The sequence below is a fragment of the Salvelinus alpinus genome, chromosome 1, assembly GCF_045679555.1.
Source record: "Salvelinus alpinus chromosome 1, SLU_Salpinus.1, whole genome shotgun sequence".
NCBI lineage: Eukaryota > Metazoa > Chordata > Actinopteri > Salmoniformes > Salmonidae > Salvelinus > Salvelinus alpinus.
In genome coordinates, this window is record NC_092086.1 from 59,051,051 (window position 1) to 59,075,584 (window position 24,534).

General features: G+C 42.8%; 1 protein-coding gene across 3 annotated transcripts in view; it reads right to left on the minus strand.

Moving 5' to 3' along the window:
- Positions 1 to 1,538: 1,538 nt before the first annotated feature.
- The window catches only part of LOC139581854 (AP-2 complex subunit alpha-2-like), a 61,020-nt gene continuing 38,024 nt past the window's right edge, over positions 1,539 to 24,534 (minus strand). The window contains exons 7-22 of one of the 3 annotated variants that reach the window (XM_071412082.1): positions 22,760 to 22,928; positions 22,485 to 22,622; positions 18,816 to 18,998; positions 16,829 to 16,926; positions 16,264 to 16,495; positions 14,140 to 14,319; positions 12,381 to 12,535; positions 11,840 to 11,899; positions 11,227 to 11,298; positions 9,457 to 9,539; positions 8,707 to 8,797; positions 6,862 to 6,984; positions 6,590 to 6,706; positions 6,442 to 6,511; positions 6,195 to 6,329; positions 1,539 to 4,004 (exon numbers count right to left, since the gene is read on the minus strand). In XM_071412082.1, coding sequence (XP_071268183.1) covers positions 3,927 to 4,004; positions 6,195 to 6,329; positions 6,442 to 6,511; positions 6,590 to 6,706; positions 6,862 to 6,984; positions 8,707 to 8,797; positions 9,457 to 9,539; positions 11,227 to 11,298; positions 11,840 to 11,899; positions 12,381 to 12,535; positions 14,140 to 14,319; positions 16,264 to 16,495; positions 16,829 to 16,926; positions 18,816 to 18,998; positions 22,485 to 22,622; positions 22,760 to 22,928 — 1,984 coding nt within the window. In that variant the 3' untranslated portion in view covers positions 1,539 to 3,926. The remainder of the gene's footprint in view (positions 4,005 to 6,194; positions 6,330 to 6,441; positions 6,512 to 6,589; positions 6,707 to 6,861; positions 6,985 to 8,706; positions 8,798 to 9,456; positions 9,540 to 11,226; positions 11,299 to 11,839; positions 11,900 to 12,380; positions 12,536 to 14,139; positions 14,320 to 16,263; positions 16,496 to 16,828; positions 16,927 to 18,815; positions 18,999 to 22,484; positions 22,623 to 22,759; positions 22,929 to 24,534) is intronic. The other 2 variants (XM_071412084.1, XM_071412087.1) reach the window with 2 other exon arrangements.

The following is a 24,534-nucleotide window of genomic DNA, read 5'->3' on the forward strand; positions in this document are numbered from 1 at the left end:
CTGCGGGGACTGTGCGAGGGGATTTATACTACTATCTGTACTTACTGGTGGCACAGACGCTGTTTCATCCTTTCCTACACTGAAATTACTCTTGCCTAACGATTGCGTCTGAAGCTGGGTTTGCAGCACAGCTATCCTTGCCGTAAGGTGATCGTTCTCCTGTATATTATGAGTACAGTGACTGCAATTAGAAGGCATTATGTTAATGTTACTACTTAGCTTCGGCTGGTGGAGGTCCTGATGAACCACGTCCAGATAAAGCATCCGGAGTGGAAAAAATAGATGTGATCAGCATAACAAAGGACATCGGGAACAGGTGAATAATGGGTTTGGGTGTAGGTCACTTTCCCTCCCCCTCTGACCTGTTCATAGAGGAGGATGTAATACCAAATCAGGAGTTCCTTTCTGATTAATCAGGAAAAATCACATCTCATCTCACACTAGAAGACAAAAATGTAATTTATATGTGGATCGAGGGTCGGTTTCCCAAACACATCTCCATTGATCATGCAAGGACTAGGATTAATCTGGGTCCAGAAAAAAGGCTCTATTATGTCGAGATGACAGTGAGTATGGAATCTGTTATCTTTGCACACTTGAGCTGCGTTTACACAGGCAGCCGAATTCTGAATTGGGCAAAATATCTGATCGGTCAAAATACCAATAATTGGGCTGCCTGTGTAAACGCTGCCTAAATGATCTGTAAAGGCCTCCTCTGTGACATACTCCCTTTCATCACTGCTTCAAAGTAATCCTCAGCCATTAGGTTGAAGGTACAGGTTGGTAACATGCAGTGTTTGGGAAGCTACTCTGAAAATATAGTTTACCAAGCTACCAATTACTTCACACTGGAAGTTAAGCTACACTAATGCTACCCTCAATAAAAATATAGTTTACTTGACTAAAGTTACTTTGAAGAAGTAGTTCACTACATCCAAACTACTTCATGAAAAAGCATCATATGTAAATCCAATATGTCAGAGTACAAATTGCAGGAACAGTTCACTTTGGGGTCATGTTAACAATGTGTTATTTAGCCAATTAAACATAAACAGTTTCAAGTGAGAGTTACGCAAGTCTGATGCCGAAAAAGGAACTTATTGCCTACTTCACCCACATTTTATTTTTGCAAAATCAGAAGTGTCTAGTTCCAGTAGTTAGCTACACCGCTACATGGCAAACAAGTTAAAACACTACCTAGATTTGAATTTAGTTCAACTACCACCAAGCTACTGGAAAACTAGTTGAACTACAACAGGATCTTTATTTAATGTTCAATGTTTATTCAATTATTCACATTACATCTACTACTTAGTCAATGTGATGAGTTCTTATTGATAGGACTATGCGATACATCCAACTACGATTCTGGAGAGCTGCTGTGTGTACAGGCTTTTGCTCAAGCCCAGCACTTACACATATCAGTTTCTTGTTGCGGACGTGGAACTGTGGTGAGCTTTGGAAAGAATTTCCTCTTGACGGACATCATAATCACCATCACACACACACTTTCCCATAAAGAAAAAGAGAGCCAGTGGTAGAGTATATGGCATAGTTTTACTTTCACATTATTCAGTACAGAGTAAATCTTAAATCTAACACAGGTATCTCACAGGTTTAACACCGATACACGGGGCTGCATTAGCTAGCGGATACTGCATAGACGTGCACACACACACACACACACACACACACACACACACACACACACAATGATTCTACAGTTTCCACTACAAGGATCAGACTGTTCCACCAATGCTGCATGGGTTAGACGTAGAAGTGACTCCTGCTGAAACTAATATGACCATGTCTCATAAAGATAATTTAGGATATTTTTATCACGTGGTACACCGACACACACTCAAACACACGCGTTGCCCACCCCTGATGACTCGATCCCAGTAGTTGTGATTGACAGTTGGTCTTTTGAGTTCTCTCCTCCTCCCTCTCATCTCTAAGAATGGACATGTGGGTGCGTGTGTCTGAAATGTGAGTTTACAGATAAGTGCTGTCCAGTGTCTTTGTGGTTGGTTGTGTTTTCAAAGATTACAATCAATCTTCTCCCAAGTAATACCATAAGGTAAGTATTTGTGATGTGTGTGTGCACAAGCCTGTGAGTGTTTAGAGATCAAGTTCTGAGGTACTCCTCTTTTTTCAGTCAATCCCGGTATCAAGCAGCACTCTACTCTCCAATCCCATCCCTCTTTTCAATAAGGAAAAAAATAAAATAACGAATACTAGGCCTCTGCTCTGCCTCTTCACTCTTCATGTGAACACGGACTGGCCCACTGCCCTCTAACTCCTTCCAACTACCACCTGAACTCCCCATCAATGAAGCTTGCTCAATGCTTACTTATGCACGACATAAACATTTCATAAGCCATCGTAAAACACCCCATGTCAGCTCTCAACCAATGTTCCCTGCCTCAAGTGTCAAAAAACATTGCTAATCTGAAATAAACAGTTTTCACGACACCTTATCTGTTGTCATACTTACGGTGGTGGTAAGTAGGATTTATGACAGGTTTAAGTCAAGTTTCAACCTCATCGCTGTCCGATTAACATTGTAAACAAGACCAGCTACCCTGCTACTCTCCTTCCATCTCGCTCTCCTTTTAGCTAACCCCTCTACCCTATTCGCAGGGTACACACTGCTGGCCCTACTTTCTCACACTACCTTTCACATACACACACAACAGAAGCAACACAAAATTACACCATTAAAGAAACATACAAAAACTTCAATAACTCCACTACTAATAAAAGGAAAGATGAGACAATAAAAAAAAAAAGATAAAAAGGGGTAATTCATTACACTTTTATATATATATATATTTATATATATATATATATATTCCACGAACAGGTACAGAATCATTTGAGTTTATATATAAAGTATGGTTACAAGCCAGAAAGATGGGGTATGTGTGAGGGGGTGGTGTGTTTATGCGTTTGAGGGGTATTGATGGACTGAGGTCTCTTGGAACCACCTAAAGTGCACTGGCCATTTCCACTGGAATAAAGCGGGAACTGTAGACTTGGGAATGTGCCGGAATTCTTTTATGGAATATTATATCTCAGGGATTATACTGAGAGGCCCTTGGGATGTATAACCAGTGGGGGTCTGGGACAGCAGAGGGTGGAGAAGAGATGGGGTTGGGGTGAAGGTTTAGAGTGTTGTTTTGGACCTTTACACAGAAGAGTCCCATTTCTTTAGTGATTTCATTTTACCCCTCCCTCCCACTAAAGGAGGACCCTATTCAGATACTTTACACAGACACTTAAGCATGTACAAATATACGCATGTATGTGCCTACATGTGAGAGTATCTGGGTGTGTATTAAACATGAATGTGTGTATGTGTATGTAGAACTGGTCCTCCCATGCAACTCCCAGGAATAGTCTAAGGTTGAAATGTCGCGGAATCGATGCACAGAATTCCCCACCCTCCCCCATGCATCACACACGCACGGACACACACCAGCTGTCATCACAAGTCCACAAGTCCATGCTTAAATAGACAGGACGGAGAAAAACAGGACACCCACACCAGCACGATTCTGAAACACACACAGTCATACACTTACGTTCACAGGTAAACACAGAAAAAAACAAGAATTGCAGCGCCGATGATAATAAACAGTAATAATAATAATAAGAATCGGAATTATAATCGTGACAATAGTAATAAATGTCTATGATAGGGCAGTCGTGTAAGTGGCAACGGCTGCTTTTTTTCCCTTATGTAGGTATTTTTCCTTCTCGTTGATTCTTTGTTCTTGGCAACCTCAGGATCGGGGAGTGGGGGGGATGAAGTGGGTGGGGTGAGGGGAATTGAAACGCTAGTCTCGGTGTGTTGGGTGTCTAGAGCGTGATGATGATGATGATGGCCTGGGTCGCGTTGGGTGGGTTCTAGACTCAGGGTTTTAGAACTGTTCTGCCAGGAGGTCACAGACGCGCTGGGAGACAGTGTCCTTGCTGCTGCGCAGAGTCAGCCGGTACATCTGACAGAGAGCAGACACAGATTTAACATGGGTAAAAGTAAACACACACACACACGCACACGCACCCTTAAACATGAATTAACATACAGGGTGGTCAGTAAAGTTCAAACCACATACTATATATACATTGCCTTCAGAAATTCATTCATACCCCTTGACTTACTCCACATTTTGTTGTTACAGCCTGGATTCAAAATTGATTAAATATTGGTTTTTCAAACCTATCTACACACAATACCCCATAATGTTTTTTTATTTTTTATGTTTGCAAATTGATAGAAAATGAAATCTCTCACTTATATAAGTATTCACACCCCTTTGCTATGACACTCCAAAATGAGCTCAGGTCCATTCAATTCCCTTTGATCATCCTTGATGTCACTACAACTTGGTTGGAGTCCACCTGTGGCCAACTCAGTTTGGACATGACTTAGAAATAAACACTCTATACAAGGTCCCACAGTTGACAGTGCATGTCAGAACAGAAACTATACCATGAAGTCCAAGGAACTGTCCGTAGATCTCCGAGATTGTGATGAGGTATATATCTGGGGAAGGGTATACAACTATTTCTTGGGTGTTGAAAGTTTGCAAGAGCAGTGGTCTCCAACATTGGGAAATGTAAAAAAAATATTGAACTACCCAGACTCTGCCTGAGCTGGCCGTCCGACCAAACTGAGCAAGGGAGGTGACCAAGAACCCAATGACCAATCTGAAAGAACTACAGAGTTCCTTGGCTGAGATGGGAGAACCTGACAGAAGGACAACGGTCTCTACAGCACTACACCAATCTAGGCTTTATAGGAGTGGCCAGAAGGAAGCCACTCCTAAGAAAAAGGCACATGACAGCACACCTGCCGTTTGGAAAAAGGCACTTGAAATACTCAGCGCATGAGGCAAAAGATTCTGATGAGATAAAAATGTATCTCTTTGGCCTGAATGGAAAGTGTTATGTCTGGAGAAAACAGACAGCTCGTCGCCCGTCTAACATCATCCCTACCGTGGCAGCATCATGCTATGCGGATGCATTTCAGCGGCATGGACTTTGAGACTGGTAAGGATAGATGGAACAACGAATGGCGCCAAATACAGGCAAATCCTTGATGAGAACCTGCTTCAAGAGTGCAAAAGACTTGAGATTGGGGCGAAGATTTACGTTCCAACAGGACAATGACCCTAAGCATTCAGAGAAAGCAACGCTGGAATGGCTTCAGAACAAGAATGTGAAATTCCTTGAGTGGCCCAACCAAAGCCTAGACTTGAATCCCATTGAAAAGCTGTGGAAAGACTTGAAGATTGCTGTTCACCGCAGCTCCCATTTAATTTAAGAACTTGAGAAAATCTACAAGGAAGAATGGGAGAAAATCCCCAAATCCTGATGTGCAAAGCTGATGACATACCCAAGACGACTCAAAGCTGTAATCGCTGCCAAAAGTGCTACTATAAAGTATAGACTCAGGGGTGTGAATACTTATGTAAATGAGATATTTCTGTATAATATATATATATATTTAAAAAAAATAATAATAATTAAAATCACTTTATGATTTTATGGGGCATTGTGTGTGTATATGGGTAAAAAAATAATATATTAATCCATTTTGAATTCAGGCTGTAACAATAAAATGTGGGATAAGTCAAGGGGTATGAATACTTTCTGAAGGCACTGTATATATTGGATCATCTAAAAGTTTAACACGAGACGAGGGTAGAATGGAGTTACACTGATGACACATTATCAACCTCGAGTCTAACACTGCGCACACAGAGAGAGAGAGACAGAGAGAGAGAGAGAGAATGTGGAGATTCAAGTGTTAAATTTTGGGGTGTCAGTGAGAAAGTGCGGAAGAATCAATGTGGAGGGAAAAGTGAATAAGAAAGTGTAAAAAGGGTGTGAAAGAGAGAAGAGGGGAATGAAAAGAAAGAAAGAGAGCGAAAGAGAACAGGGCCAGTTGTGTGTTACCTGCTCGCCAGGCTTGATTTGCAGCAGCACACAGAAAGACACAGACAGCAGTGAGTGATGCAATGAGAGCAGCACAGAGAAGGACAGACGGACTCTGTGTGTGTATATGCATGTACATTTGTGTGTGTGTGTGTGTGTATATGCATGTACATTTGTGTGTGTGTGTGTGTGTGTGTGTATGCATGTACATTTGTGTGTGTGTAGTTTGTGTGTGCGCGTGCGCGTACCTGGGCCTGCGCATTGGGTTCCAGTCTCAGCAGGCAGCCGACCTGTTGGGCCTTGGTCTGGATGACTCCGGCACACACATAGTTCTCTGGGTTAGGATCCACATTCTCCAACAGGGCTGTCCCCAGGCCCAGCAACTAGAGACAAGAGGGGGGGGGGGGGTTTGGAGTGAGTAGGATGTGGTAGACATTCAGCAGGAAAGGGAATTAAATGAATATGCCTCAAGCGTGTGTGTGTGTGTGTGTCTACCTTGGCCTTGAGCACTTCTGTGTCCATGCCATGGCTGGCCTTGAAGATCTTTTGTGCTTCTTGCTGGGGCCTGAAAAGAGAAGAAAAGTCAGAAACACACACACAACCCCCTTACATGCTCGCACCCAACACACACAATCTCACTCACTGGCTGAGTTGTTTCCAGCGCTGGAAGAAGTCTGCGGCGGCCATCTCTGTGGGTTGGAAGAACTTGTTGATGGTGACAGGCAGCTTGAGAGAGATGTTCTGCAGGGCTCCCCCATACCTGAGAGGAACATACACACCTTTATAAACTGAAGACGACAAAACAAAATGTGTGTGTGTGTATGTTTGGGATACTCCTGATCTTGCGTGCGTGATTGCGAGGTGTTTGTATTGTATGTCCGGTGTAATAATCTGGGTGCGTACGCGCGTGTGTACCTGAACTTGATGTTGAGCAGCGGAGCATCAATAAAGTCAGTCAGACACTCGATGTTGATAACCTGCTGCACCTGTGCTCCTCCCTCCACTAGAGGTTCCACTGTTTTGGTCTGCACGTTGAGCTGTGGGAAAGCCAGTCAAGGAGAGGAACAGAGCCGGGACTAGAGACCACACAGGGGGGACTGCATATTGAATATAGCTATGCGTGTTAAATACATGCAAGTATAGCCTGCAACCCAAGGGACACACATAGTGTTGCACAGTATACGGAAACTTTGATACTAGAACATGAAAAACAGTTCAGTACAAGAATATGTTACTTTACTGGTTAAAGAGACAGCTTATTTTATAAAAAGATGCGCTACTTCTATGCAAATGTTGTTGATCAGTACCATAAAATAAGTCCCAAATGTAAGGGAAACAGATTGTTTATCATCTGTAGCCTCATGAAATCGGCCAAAACAAACTCGACAGCTCAATGCATGCACACACTCATATTGAATACGCATTCCCCTGTATTGTGAATAGGCTAAATCATGATTTATCCAGTTTATCAAATCGAGATTTACCATTCAAATAAATGATAACCATTATGTTGATATGTAGTTAGATTGGTAAAAACAAAGTCACATTTATTGTATGATTGTGTAATTGATTCATTTAAAAGGGGAATGAAAACACTTAGTAAAGCTAATCAAAGAGATCCACTAATACTAAACATCTGCATTTAACACGGAAACATCTCTATTGTTAGGATTTTGATCTTGAACAACGTTTATTAGAGGTATGGGTAGGCCTAGGGCTGTGGCAGTCATGATATTTTGTCAGACGGTGATTGTCAAGCAAAGAACTGCCGGTCTCATGGTAATTGACACCTTCAGCACGAAAAATCTCAAATTTGGACTCATCAGACCAATGGACAGATTTCCACCGGTCTAATGTTCATTGCTTGTGTTTCTTGGTCCAAGAAAGTCTCTTCTTATTGGCATCCTTTAGTAGTGGTTTCTTTGCAGCAATTCGACCATGAAGGCCTGATTCACGCAGTCTCCTCTGAACAGTTGATGTTGAGATGTGTCTGTTACGTGAACTCTGTGAAGCATTTATTTTGCAATTTCAGAGAGGCAGTTAATTCTAATGAACTTATCCTCTACATTTTCCAGATTGACTGACCTTCATGTCTTAAAGTAATAATGGACTGTCATTTGTCTTTGCTTATTTGAGCTGTTCTTGCCATAATATGGACTTGGTCTTTTACCAAATAGGGCTATCTTCTGTATCCCACCCCTACCATGTCACAACACAAATGATTGGCTCAAACGCATTATGGAAAGAAATTCCTCAAATTAACTTTTTACAAGGCACACCTGTTAATTGAAATGCATTCCAGGTGACTACCTCAAAGCTGGTCAGTAAATTCAGGAATTCTTGCCAGTGATGCAACAAAAATGCCAATATGGCAATTTACAGTTACAGTTAGCTGGTGTTCTAACGCCTATTGTTTCCATTCCCCTTTAATGCATACATGTCTGTCTCTGAAAAACGTTGACGTAAATTTTTTAAATGTAATGATATTGATCTTAAAATTTGTCCCCGTTACTGAACAGAGCAGTAGCAGAGTTCATCTGTCTGGATCAACTGCCATTTTGTGACTTTGGCTAATATGCCTTCTTTTTTTAGCTGTGGTATCATTTTGGTATCGAGTATTGTGATGGTATCGCGTATTGTGATACTAAACCTGGTATCAGTATCTAAGTCAAAATTCTGCTATCGTGATAACATTAACACAGTGTGCAAGATAGGTGTGTGTGTGTGTGTGAGAACAGTAAGTGAATGCATTGAAGGATATGAGACTGCAGCTCCCCTGGGCAGCTGACTGTGGTGCTAAAGCTGACAAACTGCACCGAGGTCTTATTGCCATAGAACAGATACATCCTCCCTAGAGAAAACAAAACACACACACACACACAAACGTTAGAAGATATTATGTCAAGTGGACACATTTAGGTGACATTTCAAAAATAACACATACATGTTAAAATGCATTATGTATTGTTATGTATACTCCCTTATTCAGGCTATAATGCAGCATTACACACCAACTCGTTCCAGTTTATAATGCATTATAATTCATAATTCTTCATACCTACAGTACAACATGTATGGATACAGTCGGTAACCCACCCATCCCATCAGTAAAAGCACTATACACACACAGTAGCCAAGTTATGCATTATGCTCACTCACCCACTGAAGCGTAGCTTACCACTGAATAAAACATTCTGTATACTAAAATGGACATGACAAAGCTAGGATGTGAACACAAATACTAAATGACGCCATCTATTACATTCTGTGCACGCTCAGACGTACTTAGCAAAGCTATAGAATAGTACAGACATCAGTTCAATAAGGTTACAGCATATAGGCTAATGTGTTTCACATAGGACTGATCTGCATGAAAAGGGTTAATACTTCAAGGGAAGAATCCTAACTTGAAACCCACACATAATGCAATCTCCCAGAACTCACATCAATGTGACAAATGTGACTTAGGATTCAAGCATCTCCCCGCATTGTCTAGTAGCCCAAACTCACCCAGGTTCTGGCGGTACTCAGACTTGATGCCGATCTGAAGCAGCTGGTTCTCAAACAACACACCGTTGTTCTTACACACAAATCTGACAAGAGAGAGAGATCGAGAAAGTGAGTGTGTGAGCGCGTGCGCGAGGGAGAATGAAAGTGTTAGGATTTATCATCATGTATCATTAGCTGTTTATAAAATGTCAATCATGTGGTGGTACATACACTACCTATAAGTTACTGTAACTCTTCAGTCATGCCATCCTATCGCAATATCAATTCACTTTGCAGGCAAACATATACAGTTGAAGTCGGAAGTTTACATACACCTTAGCCAAATACATTGAAACTCAGTTTTTCATAATTCCTGCCATTTAATCCTAGTAAAAATTCCCTGTCTTAGGTCAGGTAGGATCATCACTTTATTTTAAGAATGTGAAATGTCAGAATAATAGTAGAGAGAATGATTTATTTCAGCTTTTATTTCTTTCATCACATTCCCAGTGGGTAGGAAGTTTACATACACTTAATTAGTATTTGGTAACATTGCCTTTAAATTGTTTAACTTGGGTCAAACGTTTCGGGTAGCCTTCCACAATAAGTTGGGTGAATTTTGGCCCATTCCTCCTGACAGAGCTGGTGTAACTGAGTCAGGTTTTTAGGCCTCCTTTGCTCGCACACACTTTTTCCGTTCTGCCCACAGATGCTGCCACCCCCGTGATTCACGGTTAGGATGGTGTTCTTCAGCTTGCAGGCATCCCCCCTTTTCCTCCAAACATAATGATGGTCATTATAGCCAAACAGTTCTATTTTTGTTTCATCAGACCAGAGGACATTTCTCCAAAAAGTACGATCTTTGTCCCCATGTGCAGTTGCGAACCGTAGTCTGGCTTTTTTATGGCGGTTTTGGAGCAGTGTGTTCTTCCTTGCTGAGCGGCCTTTCAGGTTATGTCGATATAGGACTCGTTTTACTGTGGATATAGGTACTTTTGTACCCGTTTCCTCCAGCATCTTCACAAGGTCCTTTGCTGTTGTTCTGGGATTGATTTGCACTTTTCGTACCAAAGTACGTTAATCTCTAGGAGACAGAACGCGTCTCCTTCCTGAGCGGTATGACGGATGCGTGGTCCCATGGTGTTTATACTTGCGCACTACTGTTTGTACAGATGAACGTGGTACCTTCAGGCATTTGGAAATTGCTCCCAAGGATGAACCAGACTTGTGGAGGTCTACAATTTCTTTTCTGAGGTCTTGGCTGATTTCTTTTGATTTTCCCATGATGTCAAGCAAAGAGGCACTGCTTATCAGCTTCTAAAGCCATGACATCATTTTCTGAAATTTTCCAAGCTGTTTAAAGGCACAGTCAACTTAGTGTATGTAAACTTCTGACCCACTGGAATTGTGATACAGTGAATTATAAATTAAATAATCTGTAAACAATTTTTGGAAAAATTACTTGTGTCATGCACAAAGTAGATGTCCTAACCGACTTGCCAAAACTATAGTTTGTTAACAAGAAATTTGTGGAGTGGTTGAAAAACGAGTTTTAATTGACTCCAACCTAAGTGTATGTAAACTTCCGACTTCAACTCTAGATGTATCTTACCACACGTGAATGACTTACCATAACAGATGTCATTGACATCTACACAGTTTATGTTTTTTTGTCAATCCAGTAGGTTGTTAGATACCTTTGCTCGAGAGTGATAGAACCAAAAACAAGGTAGCCCCGCCGGAAAGAGAGAGATAGGGAGAAAAGAGGAGCGAGCGAGCTAAAGCTCTTACTTGTTGAGAAGCTCGTCTGACTCGGGCAGAGGAGGGGCAGGATCCTCAGAGGCCGCAGAAGGGGGAGCAGAGCTGAGAGGAGGAAGGAGGGATGGAGAAAGGATGAATAAGGAAAGGTGGATGACAGCACCAACAGAAAAGACGGGGGGTGTGAGAGAATGTAAAATGTGTTTGAAGGGGACAAAATGAATTACAGATAGAAAAAGGAATAAAGAGAGAGGGAGGAAGAGAGAGACCCAAAGCAGTGAGGGATGACAAACAAAATGGAGGAGGAAGAAGAGAAAAAGCAGAGGTGGGTTAGTATGAGCACTTAGATCCAATTCACCAAAACTGACAGCATTAACATAAACAATGAGAAGTATTTTGCTGGTAAAAAAAAAGAAAAGAAAAGTGTGGTACATGTATGTTTGAAGAAACACACAGCATAGGTAGGCTACAATAACATAATCCAACAACCCACATGCAATAGAGGGTATGTGTGTCCATGTGACTAGTCTAAGGTTGAGATGCCCATGCAGCCTCCCTAAATAGCTTTAGTTTAGATAAGAACGACAGTGTTCATGTGTGTTTGGGTGCAACATGACAGTCAGCCATCTTATTACTGGCCCCTTACTCCGAGTCACCAGGACCCTCCACCAATGGGGAGTCAGAGGCCTCGGGAGCGTGAAGAGCGCTGCCAATGTCCAATCACAATCGAAGACAAGAGACACACAATCACGCACATTATCGGACCAAGCGCGCACACACACACGCACGCACACATGCACGCAAAAACACAGAGTGGGAAATAGAAAAAGGGAAGGAGAGAAAGTAAGAAAAGAGAAAGACAGTCACATACACAGCAAGATAAAAAGAGAACAGACAAGATTACACATATAAGACACAGAAGAAACAAGAAGAATGACTGATAGAAAGACCAAGACAGAGGACCCGCACATATCACAGACGGCAAGCACCACAAGAATAAAACAACAACACTCATTTTCAAGAGCTAGCTTCATATTCTACTACAGTGCATCGGGATAACTACGAAACATAACCACACCAAACATCAAGTTGCCACTAATCTAAGGTCAGCTTTGAATTTCTCCCCCACAGAGGGGGGGGGGGGGGGTAATCTATGGCAGTCTTCTAGTCACAGGGTGAACATTCACCTCAGGAAGCCGTCGTCGTTCACGCCGGCAGAGGAGGCTGCAGGCCCTGCCTCTGAAAACACATCAACCAATAGGCTGCCTGCACTGGGAGCGGCCCCACTAACGGGAGCGGCCGAACGAAGGCCAAGCAGATCCGCTGAAGGGGATGGGGTGGACTGGAAGACAAAGAGAAAGATGGACAGAGAACAGAAGGAGAGAGAACAGAGGGAGAGAGAGCGAGAGAAACAACAACTGTATAATAGCAGTGCTTTGAGAATATATTGCTCAATATTAAACTAAATCCATTACAGTGATTGTTTTTTCTAAAGCGATCGCCATCTCTTTCAACTGCTGCCAGTTTTTGAATGCAAGTGATTTATGTCATTGTGCTGCGTCTTGCAATTGCTACAAACTTATTTTCCCTTCGTAGAACAACAAAGATGACAAGGGCGAGGGGGTCTACTAAGCTATCTTTTAAGATGGTCAAACAAAGGATCATTTAGCTATTTGATTTTTAATTTTAGGACCCCTTTAGGTATAATTATTATTTTAAATTATTTTTATGAAACATTGAGTTTGGCCTTACTGCTATTAGCCCATAGAAACACATTGAATAACAGATTAATGCATGAAAAAAAAAAAAACATCAAAAAGGAAGTTTGTTTAAAAGTGTCTGTCTTGTATCTAAGAGATAGGTGGACACCTGCTTGTCGAACATCTCATTCCCAAATCATGGGCATTAATATGGAGTTGGCCCCCCCTTTGCTACAGCCTCCACTCTTCTGAGAAGGCTTTCCACTAGATGTTGGAATAGTGCTGCGAGGACTTGCATCCATTCAGCCACAAAAGCATTAGTGAGGTCGGGCACTGATGTTAAGATTTCCCTTCACTGGAACTAAGGGGCCTAGCCTGAACCATGAAAAACAGCCCAGACCATTATTCCACCTCCAACAAACTTTACAGTTGGCACTATACAGTCCGGCAGGTAGCGCTCTACTGGCATCCGCCAAACCCAGATTAGTCCGTCGGACTGCCAGATGGTGAAGCCTGATTCATCAATCCAGAGAACGTGTTTCCACCGCTCCAGAGTCCAATGGCGCAGATTTTTACACAACTCCAGCCGACGCTTGGCATTGCACATGATGATCTTAGGTTTGTGTGCGGTTGCTTGGCCATGGAAACCCATTTCATGAAGCTCCCGACGAACAGTTATTGTGCTGACGTTGCTTCCAGAGGCAGTTTGGAACCCCGAAGTGAGTGTTGCAACCGAGGGCTGACGATTTGTTAGAATGTTTTTGGGACGAACTGACTTGGAAAGGTGGCATCCTATGCCGGTGCCACGTTGAAAGTCACTGAGCACTTCAGTAAGGCCATTCTACTGCCAATGTGTGTCTAATTTGAAGGAGTGTCCACATACTTTTGTATATATAGTGTATAAGAAAGATCTGGTTTTAGTATTTATTTATTTTGACCTATATTTAAGTCTCATCTTTCCGTAGAGTGGTTCGGACGCTACAGATGTTTTCGGGGTGTCTCATGGTCTGACAAACACCGCTGTAGCTTGGCCACCTTCCACTGCAGAAGGCCGCCATTGGCGGATGCAGTGGATTGAGACGCAGCCCATGCAAAAAACAGACGGATTTTGACCGGGATTTTTTTTAATGCTAATTAGATTCCCAGAGAGTGCGCAGACATCAACTCTAGGGGTTTAATGCACTTTTTTTGTAGAGAATAGGTGCCATTTAGGATGTAGATAGAGTATATTGAATTGGATGCTCACAGCGTTAGAGGCGGCGATGGCAGCTTCGCCCCCCCTGTCCCCTCCACCGTTGAGCTCTCCTCTCTCCTTGCCGTCCTCCAGCTCTACCGACACGGCACCCGGACCCTTCTTCTTCTTCAGCTTGGCCAAGATGGATGACTCCCTCTCTGGGAAGGGAGGCATCTCCTCCAGCACAGTAGCCTGAAGAGGGGGAAGGAGGGAGAGGAAGGAGGGAGGGAGAGGGAAGGAGAGAAAGGGAGAGAGAGGGGGAAGGAGAAACAACATTCTTTGACCAGGCAAGTAAATAAACAAGGCTAATGGTAGCTGTTGTTATGTGGTTACAGTTATGACAATGTGACTAAACCAGTCACAGTTATGGTTTACATTTGGAACACAACCACAGCTGAACACTGCAAGGTTATATTGTTGCTGCTCTGTGGCCTGCAGTCAAATCGAAATGTATTCTACAGTGCCTTCAGAAAGTATTCATAACCTTTGACTTTCTCCACATTTTGTTGTGTTACAGCAACATTTTTACAAAATTTATTAAAAGTGAAAAGCTGAAATAACTTGAGTCAATAAGTAGTCATACCTTTTGTTATGGCAAGCGTAATTAAGTTCAGGAGTACAAATGTGCTTAACAAGTCACATAATAAATTGCAAGGACTCACTCTGTGTGCAATAATTGTGTTTAACAAGATTTTTTGAATGACTACCTCATCTTTGTAACCCACACATTTATCTCCAAGGTCCCTCAGTCGAGCAGTGAATTTCAAACCAGGATTCAACCACAAAGACCAGGGAGTTTTTCCAATACCTCGCAAAGAAGGGCACCTATTGGTAGATCTTTAAAAAGCAGACATTAAATAAATGCATTCTGTTTGCAACAACGCACTAAAATAATACTGCAAAATGTGGCAAACCCATAAACTTTTTATACAGAATACCAAGTGTTTTTTGGGGGGGCAAATCCAATACAACACATTACGGAGTACCACTCTCCATATTTTCAGGGATAGTAGTGGCTGCATCATGTCATGGGTATGCGCTTGTAATCATTAAGAACTGCAGAGTTTTTCAGGATTAAAAAAGAAACGGAATGGAGCTAAGCACAGGCAAAATCAAAGAGGAAAACCTGTTTCAGTCTGCTTTCCAGTTCCACCTGACAGGACAATAACCTAAAACACAAGGCCAAATCTACTCTAGAGTTGCTTACCAAGAAGACAGTGGCCGAGTTACAGTTTTGACTTAAATTTGTTTGAAAATCTATGACGAGACGTGTAAATGACTGTCTAGCAATGATCAACAACCAATTTGACAGAGCTTGAAGAATTTTGAAAAGAATACTAGGCAAATATTGTACAATCCAGGAGTGAAAATATCTTACAGACATACGCAGAAAGGCTCACAGCTGTAATCGCTGCCAAAGGTGATTCTAAAATGTATTGACTCAGGGGTGTGAATTTGCAAAGAATGTTTTCACATTGTCATTATGGGGTATTGTGTGTAAATGGGTGAGAAAATCAATTTTGAATTCAGGCTGTAACAACAAAATGCGGAATAAGTGAAGGGGTATGAATACCTTCCGAAGGCACTGTAAGTGCATTTAAAATGCCAACATAATTTGCAGTAAACAATAAAAAGTGAAAGAGATCAGTAAAATAACAAAAACACATGCAGAGCTGTGGTAGCCTGACGCCTCACACTAAATTCTTCCTCTGTTCGCTACATAGTCTGAAACTGCTACCGTAGAAGTCGTTTGTGTATGACTTTAAAATGAAGGCCGTTGTACAAAACAAATTTATCAGCGATTGGATAGTGTAACAAATCTAACCAATCAGAGTATCAAAGTTGATAACGACATCTTGTAGACCGGCTCTGGCCCAACCCATCAGTTTCTGGGATCAATCAATTCACATTCTAGAAATCATCGGGAAGAGTGGCAAATCCAGACTCATTGTGGAAAAGAAACGTCAGTTGGTCAGAGCGATATGGAGGGGTAGCCAGGCAAGAGCTGTGTGTGCAGTGGTAACACTCCCTGGCACAGTCACATATACGTCTCTCCACTGGAGACCAGGGTTCAATCCCCGTGCCCACCCTTCCAAACTGTCTCAATAAACCTGTCTCAAAATCCCCAGTCCTCACCAGGACGTCGGTGCTGGCGATGGAAGAGAGCTTGAGGTACTCCACGGCCCTCTGCTGCAGCTCCACGTCAGAGTTCCTGATCTGGCTGTCGGAGCGAAGCACCTCCTGGATGGTGGCCTTGGTCTCTGGGAACAGGTTGATGAACTTGATGTAAGCGGAGAGCAGCAGGGCGCGCGTGGGCACCGAACACAGGTGGAACTTAGAGTGGAGCAGGTTGAACTGGACCAGAGGGCTGGAGAGAGATGAGAAAGAGGGAGGAGAGAGAGAGAGAGAGAGAGAGAGAGAGAGAGAGAGAGAGAGAGAGAGAGAGAGAGAGAGAGAGAGATGAGAGATGAGAGATGAGAGTACAGTGAAAGTGAGATTGAGAAGAGCGGTAAAGAGTTAAAATTATAGTGGGAAGAGAGGATGAGAATGGAGAAGAGGAGGGAGAGAGAAGGACGACAAAAAGGTAGAACCATAAAAAGAAAAGGGAAAAACCTAATTAATACATCAGAAAATAAGAGCAGCCGCTTATTTGTGTGCGTCTCAGGTTGATGTCACTGATGTGGGAGAGGCCACCACTCACCTGGAGCGGGGGTCCCCGGCAATGAGGTTTCCAAACTCTCCCAGGATGTACCCCCCCACCTTCACCATGTTCTCATGACAGGCTGGGGCCTGTAGTGCCTGATGAGGGGGACAGTTAAAAATGTAAGTAATTTGAACAGATTTTACGATAGCCAAATGCTATGGGTCTTCAGAGCCGTGTTCATTAGGCAACAAACAAAAACAAATTACTCAAACAGGGAGGACTTCATATATATATATATATATATATATATATATATATATATACACACTGCTCAAAAAAATAAAGGGAACACTTAAACAACACAATGTAACTCCAAGTCAATCACACTTCTGTGAAATCAAACTGTCCACGTAGGAAGCAACACTGATTGACAATAAATTTCACATGCTGTTGTGCAAATGGAATAGACAACAGGAGGAAATTATAGGCAATTAGCAAGACACCCCCAATAAAGGAGTGGTTCTGCAGGTGGTGACCACAGACCACTTCTCAGTTCCTATGCTTCCTGGCTGATGTTTTGGTCACTTTTGAATGCTGGCGGTGCTTTCACTCTAGTGGTAGCATGAGACGGAGTCTACAACCCATACAAGTGGCTCAGGTAGTGCAGCTCATCCAGGATGGCACATCAATGCAAGCTGTGGCAAGAAGGTTTGCTGTGTCTGTCAGCGTAGTGTCCAGAGCATGGAGGCGCTACCAGGAGACAGGCCAGTACATCAGGAGACGTGGAGGAGGCCGTAGGAGGGCAACAACCCATCAGCAGGACCGCTACCTCCGCCTTTGTGCAAGGAGGATCAGGAGGAGCACTGCCAGAGCCCTGCAAAATGACCTCCAGCAGGCCACAAATGTGCATGTGTCTGCTCAAACGGTCAGAAACAGACTCCATGAGGGTGGTATGAGGGCCCGACATCCACAGGTGGGGGTTGTGCTTACAGCCCAACACCGTGCAGGACGTTTGGCATTTGCCAGAGAACACCAAGATTGGCAAATTCGCCACTGGCGCCCTGTGATCTTCACAGATGAAAGCAGGTTCACACTGACTACGTGACAGATGTGACAGAGTCTGGAGACGCCGTGGAGAACGTTCTGCTGCCTGCAAAATCCTCCAGCATGACCGGTTTGGCAGTGGGTCAGTCATGGTGTGGGGTGGCATTTCTTTGGGGGGCCGCACAGCCCTCCATGTGCTCGCCAGAGGTAGCCTGACTGCCATTAGGTACCGAGATCAGATCCTCAGACCCCTTGTGAGACCATATGCTGGTGCGGTTGGCCCTGGGTTCCTCCTAATGCAAGACCTCATGTGGCTGGAGTGTGTCAGCAGTTCCTGCAAGAGGAAGGCATTGATGCTATGGACTGGCCCGCCCGTTCCCCAGACCTGAATCCAATTGAGCACATCTGGGACATCATCTCTCGCTCCATCCACCAACGCCACGTTGCACCACAGACTGTCCAGGAGTTGGCGGATGCTTTAGTCCAGGTCTGGGAGGAGATCCCTCAGGAGACCATCCGCCACCTCATCAGGAGCATGCCCAAGCGTTGTAGGGAGGTCATACAGGCACGTGGAGGCCACACACACTACTGAGCCTCATTTTGACTTGTTTTAAGGACATTACATCAAAGTTGGATCAGCCTGTAGTGTGGTTTTCCACTTTAATTTTGAGTGTGACTCCAAATCCAGACCTCCATGGGTTGATAAATTTGATTTCCATTGATAATTTTTGTGTGATTTTGTTGTCAGCACATTCAACTATGTAAAGAAAAAAGTATTTAATAAGAATATTTCATTCATTCAAATCTAGGATGTGTTATTTTAGTGTTCCCTTAATTTTTTTGAGCAGTGTATATAAAAAAGGTTTTGATTTCCTTTCCAATAGTTTTAAAAACGTTTTCACCCTAATGTACTCAACCAGGGAATATGATTGAGGAATTTCCAGGTTGAGACAAAAAGAGCACATTGGATCCAGACGTATCCGGCTTGGGCAGCCCCTACCTCGAAGACGGTCTTGGCGGCGTAGCCCTGCACATCGTCGCGGTTGATGACAATCTGGATGACGCGGTACCACACCTCCTCACTGACGTAGTCCCCGGCAATGCGGATGAGGTTAAGGATGGTGTCAACATACCATGAGTAGTCCACCGCATACTTCTCTGCCAGGATGGCCACCTTCAACACCTGGGAGAGAAGGGAGCAGAGAGGTTACACCAGGGGTTCTCAAACTTTGTTGGTCCACGACTCCATATTGATATCTGAATATTCTCGCAGCCCCACCCACCCATGTGATTTTTTAAAATGTTTTATTAACAGCCAAGTTTACATTTTTATTTGGAACTATGGCAGTCAATTGAAAAACATTCCAACAGTATTTGATTGTCTTCTCAACTCACCATCACACTTTTAATGTTTAGCAGTCAATTGCAAATTAGTCTGACAAAATGCATCTCATATCACCACCACATGAGATGGGTGTGCTTGTTTGTATTTGTATTTATTATGGATCCCCATTAGCTGGCTTCCATTAAAGAAGACCCTCTGTGTTACATGTCGCGTCGGAGCTTCTCAAAGTCAAGGGGCGTGGTCGACAGTGTGCACCTCATCTCTGCTTTCACATCCAACCTGGATCGATATTTGGTTTTAATGCAGACGAGAGCACTCAATCCAGCTTCACACAGATATGAGCTGGCGAAGTGTAGTCTACCATGAGTTTTATGGTGCTTTCAAGACAACTGGGAACTCGGATCATGACGTCAGTGATCTTTAGGTCGGAAAGTCCGAGCTCTAGAAAGAGGCACGAATTCCCGAGTTGGTTGACCGTTCAAAACTATTTTCCCCCAGTCAGTGCATCCCAAAGTGCTCTTCCAAGCTTTGGAGGTGAGCAGTCATCACTTGTGTGGGACACTTACTCATGCTGTTTTCTGTTATTTTATTTTCATTACACAGAAAGTCAACCAAGTCTGTTTCTTTTACATCCATTGTGAAAGACAACAGTTCCTTCTCTCAATGCGAAAAATCTTTCTAACTCTTTCCCTCGATAACCACCAAGACTTGGTGTGAAATTGAACACTGTCATGCACTGATCACATATTTCCACATAGTTTTGCGAACAGGAGTGCAGGCATTCGATATGGTTTGATATAGTTTACAATCAAAGTTACCTGCTACAGTATATCTCAGAGATCTGTGCTTAGCTCTTCTGCCGCCATTTGCGCTCAGTGTATCATACAATGTGTTCATAAGGCAGAGGGAGACACATTACTAACTAGAGTGCAGAGGCCTGCCCCCTGTTCCCTGATAGATGGAGCCCCATCTGTGCAAAAGCTCACCATTCGATCCCATAGGGAATCTGTTTTTGGTCAAAAAACCCACGCAGCACATTGAACATCCCCTATGCTGTTTCATGCTTGGGAATTGAGACAGAAAAAGATGTCCTTGTAAATAGCACCCCATGACATGTATAGCGAACAAAAGTCAATGCATGGGCATCTCGGCCCTCACAGCTAAAGTCCATTTGGAAAGCATAAGCTTGGGAGTTTGAGTCGTTCAGTCAGAGTTTCCTCTTGATTGCTAGCAATAGCATAAATTCTTCATTTAACAGTGTTATCTGACAAAGGTATTGATGTGAGTTTCTGTGCCTCCCCATACACTGTTTTTACTATATCAATTACGGACGGTACAGTTGAAGTCGGAAGTTTACATACACTTAGGTTTGAGTCAATTAAAACTCGTTTTTCAACCACTCCACAAATTTCTTGTTAACAAGTCGGTTAGGACATCTACTTTGTGCATGACAAGTCATTTTTCAAACAATTGTTTACAGAGAGATTATTTCAATTAATCACAATTCCAGTGGGTCAGAATTTTACATACACTAAGTTGACTGTGCCTTTAAACAGCTTGGAAAATTCCAGAAAATTATGTCATGGCTTTAGAAGCTTCTGATAGGCTAATTGAGATAATTTGAGTCAATTGGAGGTGTACCTATGGATGTATTTCAAGGCCTACCTTCAACCTCACTGCCTCTTTGCTTGACATCATGGGAAAATCAAAAGAAATCAGCCAAGACCTCAGAAAAAAATTATAGAACTCCACAAGTCTGGTTCATCCTTGGGAGCAATTTCCAAACGCCTGAAGGTACCACGTTCATCTGTACAAACAATAGTACTCAAGTATAAACACCATGGGACCATGCAGCCGTCACACCGCTCAGGAAGGAGACGCGTTCTGTCTCCTAGAGATGAACATACTTTGGTGCGAAAAATGCAAATCAATCCCTGAACAACAGCAAAGGACCTTGTGAAGATGCTGGAGGAAACAGGTACAAAAGTATCTATATCCACAGTAAAACGAGTCCTATATCAACATAACCTGAAAGGCCGCTCAGCAAGGAAGAAGCCATTGCTCCAAAACCGCCATAAAAAAGCCAGACTACGGTTTGCAACATGGGGACAAAAATCGTACTTTTTGGAGAAAGGTCCTCTAGTTTGATGAAACAAAAATAGAACTGTTTGGCCATAATGATCATCGTTATGTTTGGAGGAAAAAGGGGGAGGCTTGCAAGTCGAAGAACACCATCCCAACCGTGAAGCACGGGGGTGGCAGCATCATGTTGTGGGGGTGCTTTGTTGCAGGAGGGACTGGTGCACTTCACAAAATAGATGCCATCATGAGGAAGGAAAATTATGTGGATATATTGAAGCAACATCTCAAGACATCAGTCAGGAAGTTAAAGCTTGGACGCAAATGGGTCTTGCAAATGGACAATGACCCCAAGCATACTTCCAAAGTTGTGGCAAAATGGCTTAAGGTCAACAAAGTCAAGGTATTGGAGTGGACATCACAAATCCCTGACCTCAATCCCATAGAGAATTTGTGGGCAGAACTGAAAAAGCGTGTGCGAGCAAGGATGCCTACAAACCTGACTCAGTTACACCAGCTCTATCAGGAGGAATGGGCCATAATTCACCCAACTTATTGTGGGAAGCTTGTGGAAGGCTACCCAAAACATTTAACCCAAGTTAAACAATTTAAAGGCAATGCTACCAAATACTAAAAGTGTATGTAAACTTCTGACCCACTGGGAATGTGATGAAATAATTAAAAGCTGAAATAAATAATTCTCTCTACTATTATTCTGACATTACACATTCTTAAAATAAAGTGGTGATCCTAACTGACCTAAGACAGGGAATTTTTACTAGGATTAAATGTCAGGAATTGTGAAAAACTGAGTTTAAATGTATTTAGCTAAGGTGTATGTAAACTTCCGACTTCAACTGTATGTCAGTCTCTGCAATAGTGTGTGGTTTCATAGTAGCGTGCCCAGCCATTCACGGTGGGAATGACTGAAGTGCAACGAGCAAGTGCGGCCTTTTCCCATGATCTAGTTTAATTTTATCTTTTAGATTCTAATCATTTTTATTTAGATTAAGGTTAACCACATTATAATGATTTTGAGACAAAGACGATATCATATATGTATATTTTTTTTGAATTTTACAAATTCTCCCACGACACCATTTTCACATCAGGTGACCCAGTTTTGGGACCGCTGGGTTACACACTATAACACAGACACATAAGCGCAAAGACACACATGCAGGCAGAAACCCAGAGGCACTCAGAGGGGGAAAACATACAATATACACACAAGCAGACGCGTACCATCTCCTCTCTGATGGAGTAGTCGGCTGTCTCCAGGTAGCTGAGCATCTCGGCAACGATCTGCTTGGCGTTGCTACGGTCACACATGGCGTAGAGCAGGTCAGCAGCCCTCTGGCGAACACTCACATCCCTTTCAGTCTGGAGAGAAAAAGTAAAGATATAAAATGTGTTACAAACACCAGCAAAGTACTTAAAACAAAGTGTTAATAAAATAAAAAAAGCAGTGTCTCGTCTGAACAGAGTGTGCGTGTAACGTGTGTTTGACAGAGACAGACCTTGAGTGCGTTGATGACGGTCTCGATGTGGGTCTTGACGGCCTCATGGGAGAACTCAGAGCTGGCCAGGGTACACATGCTCTCCAGAGCCAGGTAGCGCAGGTTGGTCTCTCTGTGCTGCAGGAACTGACCCAGCTGGTTACAGGCACGCACCAGCAGGTTGGGCTCACTGGAGAGGGGGAAGTAGGAGAAGGGAGAAATTAAGAGTAAGCATAATCAAATCAAACTTTATTTGCCACATGCGCCGAATACAAGTGTAGACTTTACCGTGAAATGCTTACTTACAAGCCCTTAACCAACAGTGCAGTTCAAGAAGAGGAAAATATTTACCAAGTAGGCTAAAATAAAAAGTAATAATACAAATTTACCGAATAAGAATAAGAATAACGAGGCTATATACAGGGGGCACCGGTACTGAGTCAGGTTTGCAGGGGTACAGGCTAGTTGAGGTAATCTGTACATGTAGGTAGGGGAAAAGTGACTATGCATAGGTAACAAACAAACAGCGAGTAGCAGCAGTGTACAAGAGGGGGGGGGGGGTCAATGTAAATTGTCCGGTGGCGATTTTTATGAATTGTTCAGCAGTCTAATGGCTTGGGGGTAGAAGCTCTTGAGGAGCCTTTTGGTCCTAGACTTGGCGCTCCGGTACCGCTTGCCATGCGGCAGCAGAGAAAACAGTCCAATTGCCATTCTTTAGGTTTAGGATGAAAAAGAGAGAAAGAGACAGAGAGAGAGAGACACACAGAGAGAGAGGGAGAGAGTAGAAAGAGGAATATACCGTGTGTGTGTGTGTGTGTGTGTGTGTGTGTGTGTGTGTGTGTGTGTGTGTGTGTGTAAAAAAGTATTCCACATTATGTTGTGTTACAGGCTGAAAATGTATAAAATATATTTCTCTCTCACCCATCTACACACAATACCACATAAAAAACAGTGTTCAATAAAGTATTCAAAACATTCAAAACATGTTAGAATCACCTTTGGCATTGATTGCATCTGTTAGTCTTTCTGGCTAAGTCTCTAAGAGCTTTGCACACCTGAATTGTACAATATTTACACATTATTATTTTTTAATTCTTCAAGCTCTGTCAACTTGGTTGTTGATCATTGCTAGACAGCCATTTCCATAAATTTTCAAGCCGATTTAAGGCAAAACTGTAACTAGACAACTCAGGAACATTCAATGTCGTCTTGGTAAGCAACTCCAGTGTATATTTGGACTTGTGTTTAGGTTATTGTCCTGCTGAAAGGTGAATTTGTCTCTCAGCGTCTGTTGGAAAACTGAACCAGATTTTCCTATAGGATTTTGCCTGTGCTTAGCTCTATTCCATTTATTTTTATCCCCCAAAAACTCAAGAGTCCTTACCGATGACAAGCACACCCATAACATGATGCAGCCACAACCATGCTTGAAAATATGGAGAACGGTACTAAGTAATGTTGGATTTGCCCCAAACACAACGTTTTTGTATTCAAATCAAAATTTATTGGTCACATAAACGTGATTAGCAGATGTTATTGCGGGTGTAGCGAAATGCTTGTGCTTCTAGCTCGGACATTGCAGTAATATCTAACAAATTACACAACATATACCCAACACACACAAATCTAAGTAGGAATGAATTAAGACTATCTACACATTGACGAGCGATGTCAGAGCGGAACAAACTAGGATACAGTATATACAGTTGAAGTCGGAAGTTTGCATACACCTTAGTCAAATACATTTAAACTCAGTTTTTCACAATTCCTTTCATTTAATCCTTTAATTCCCTGTC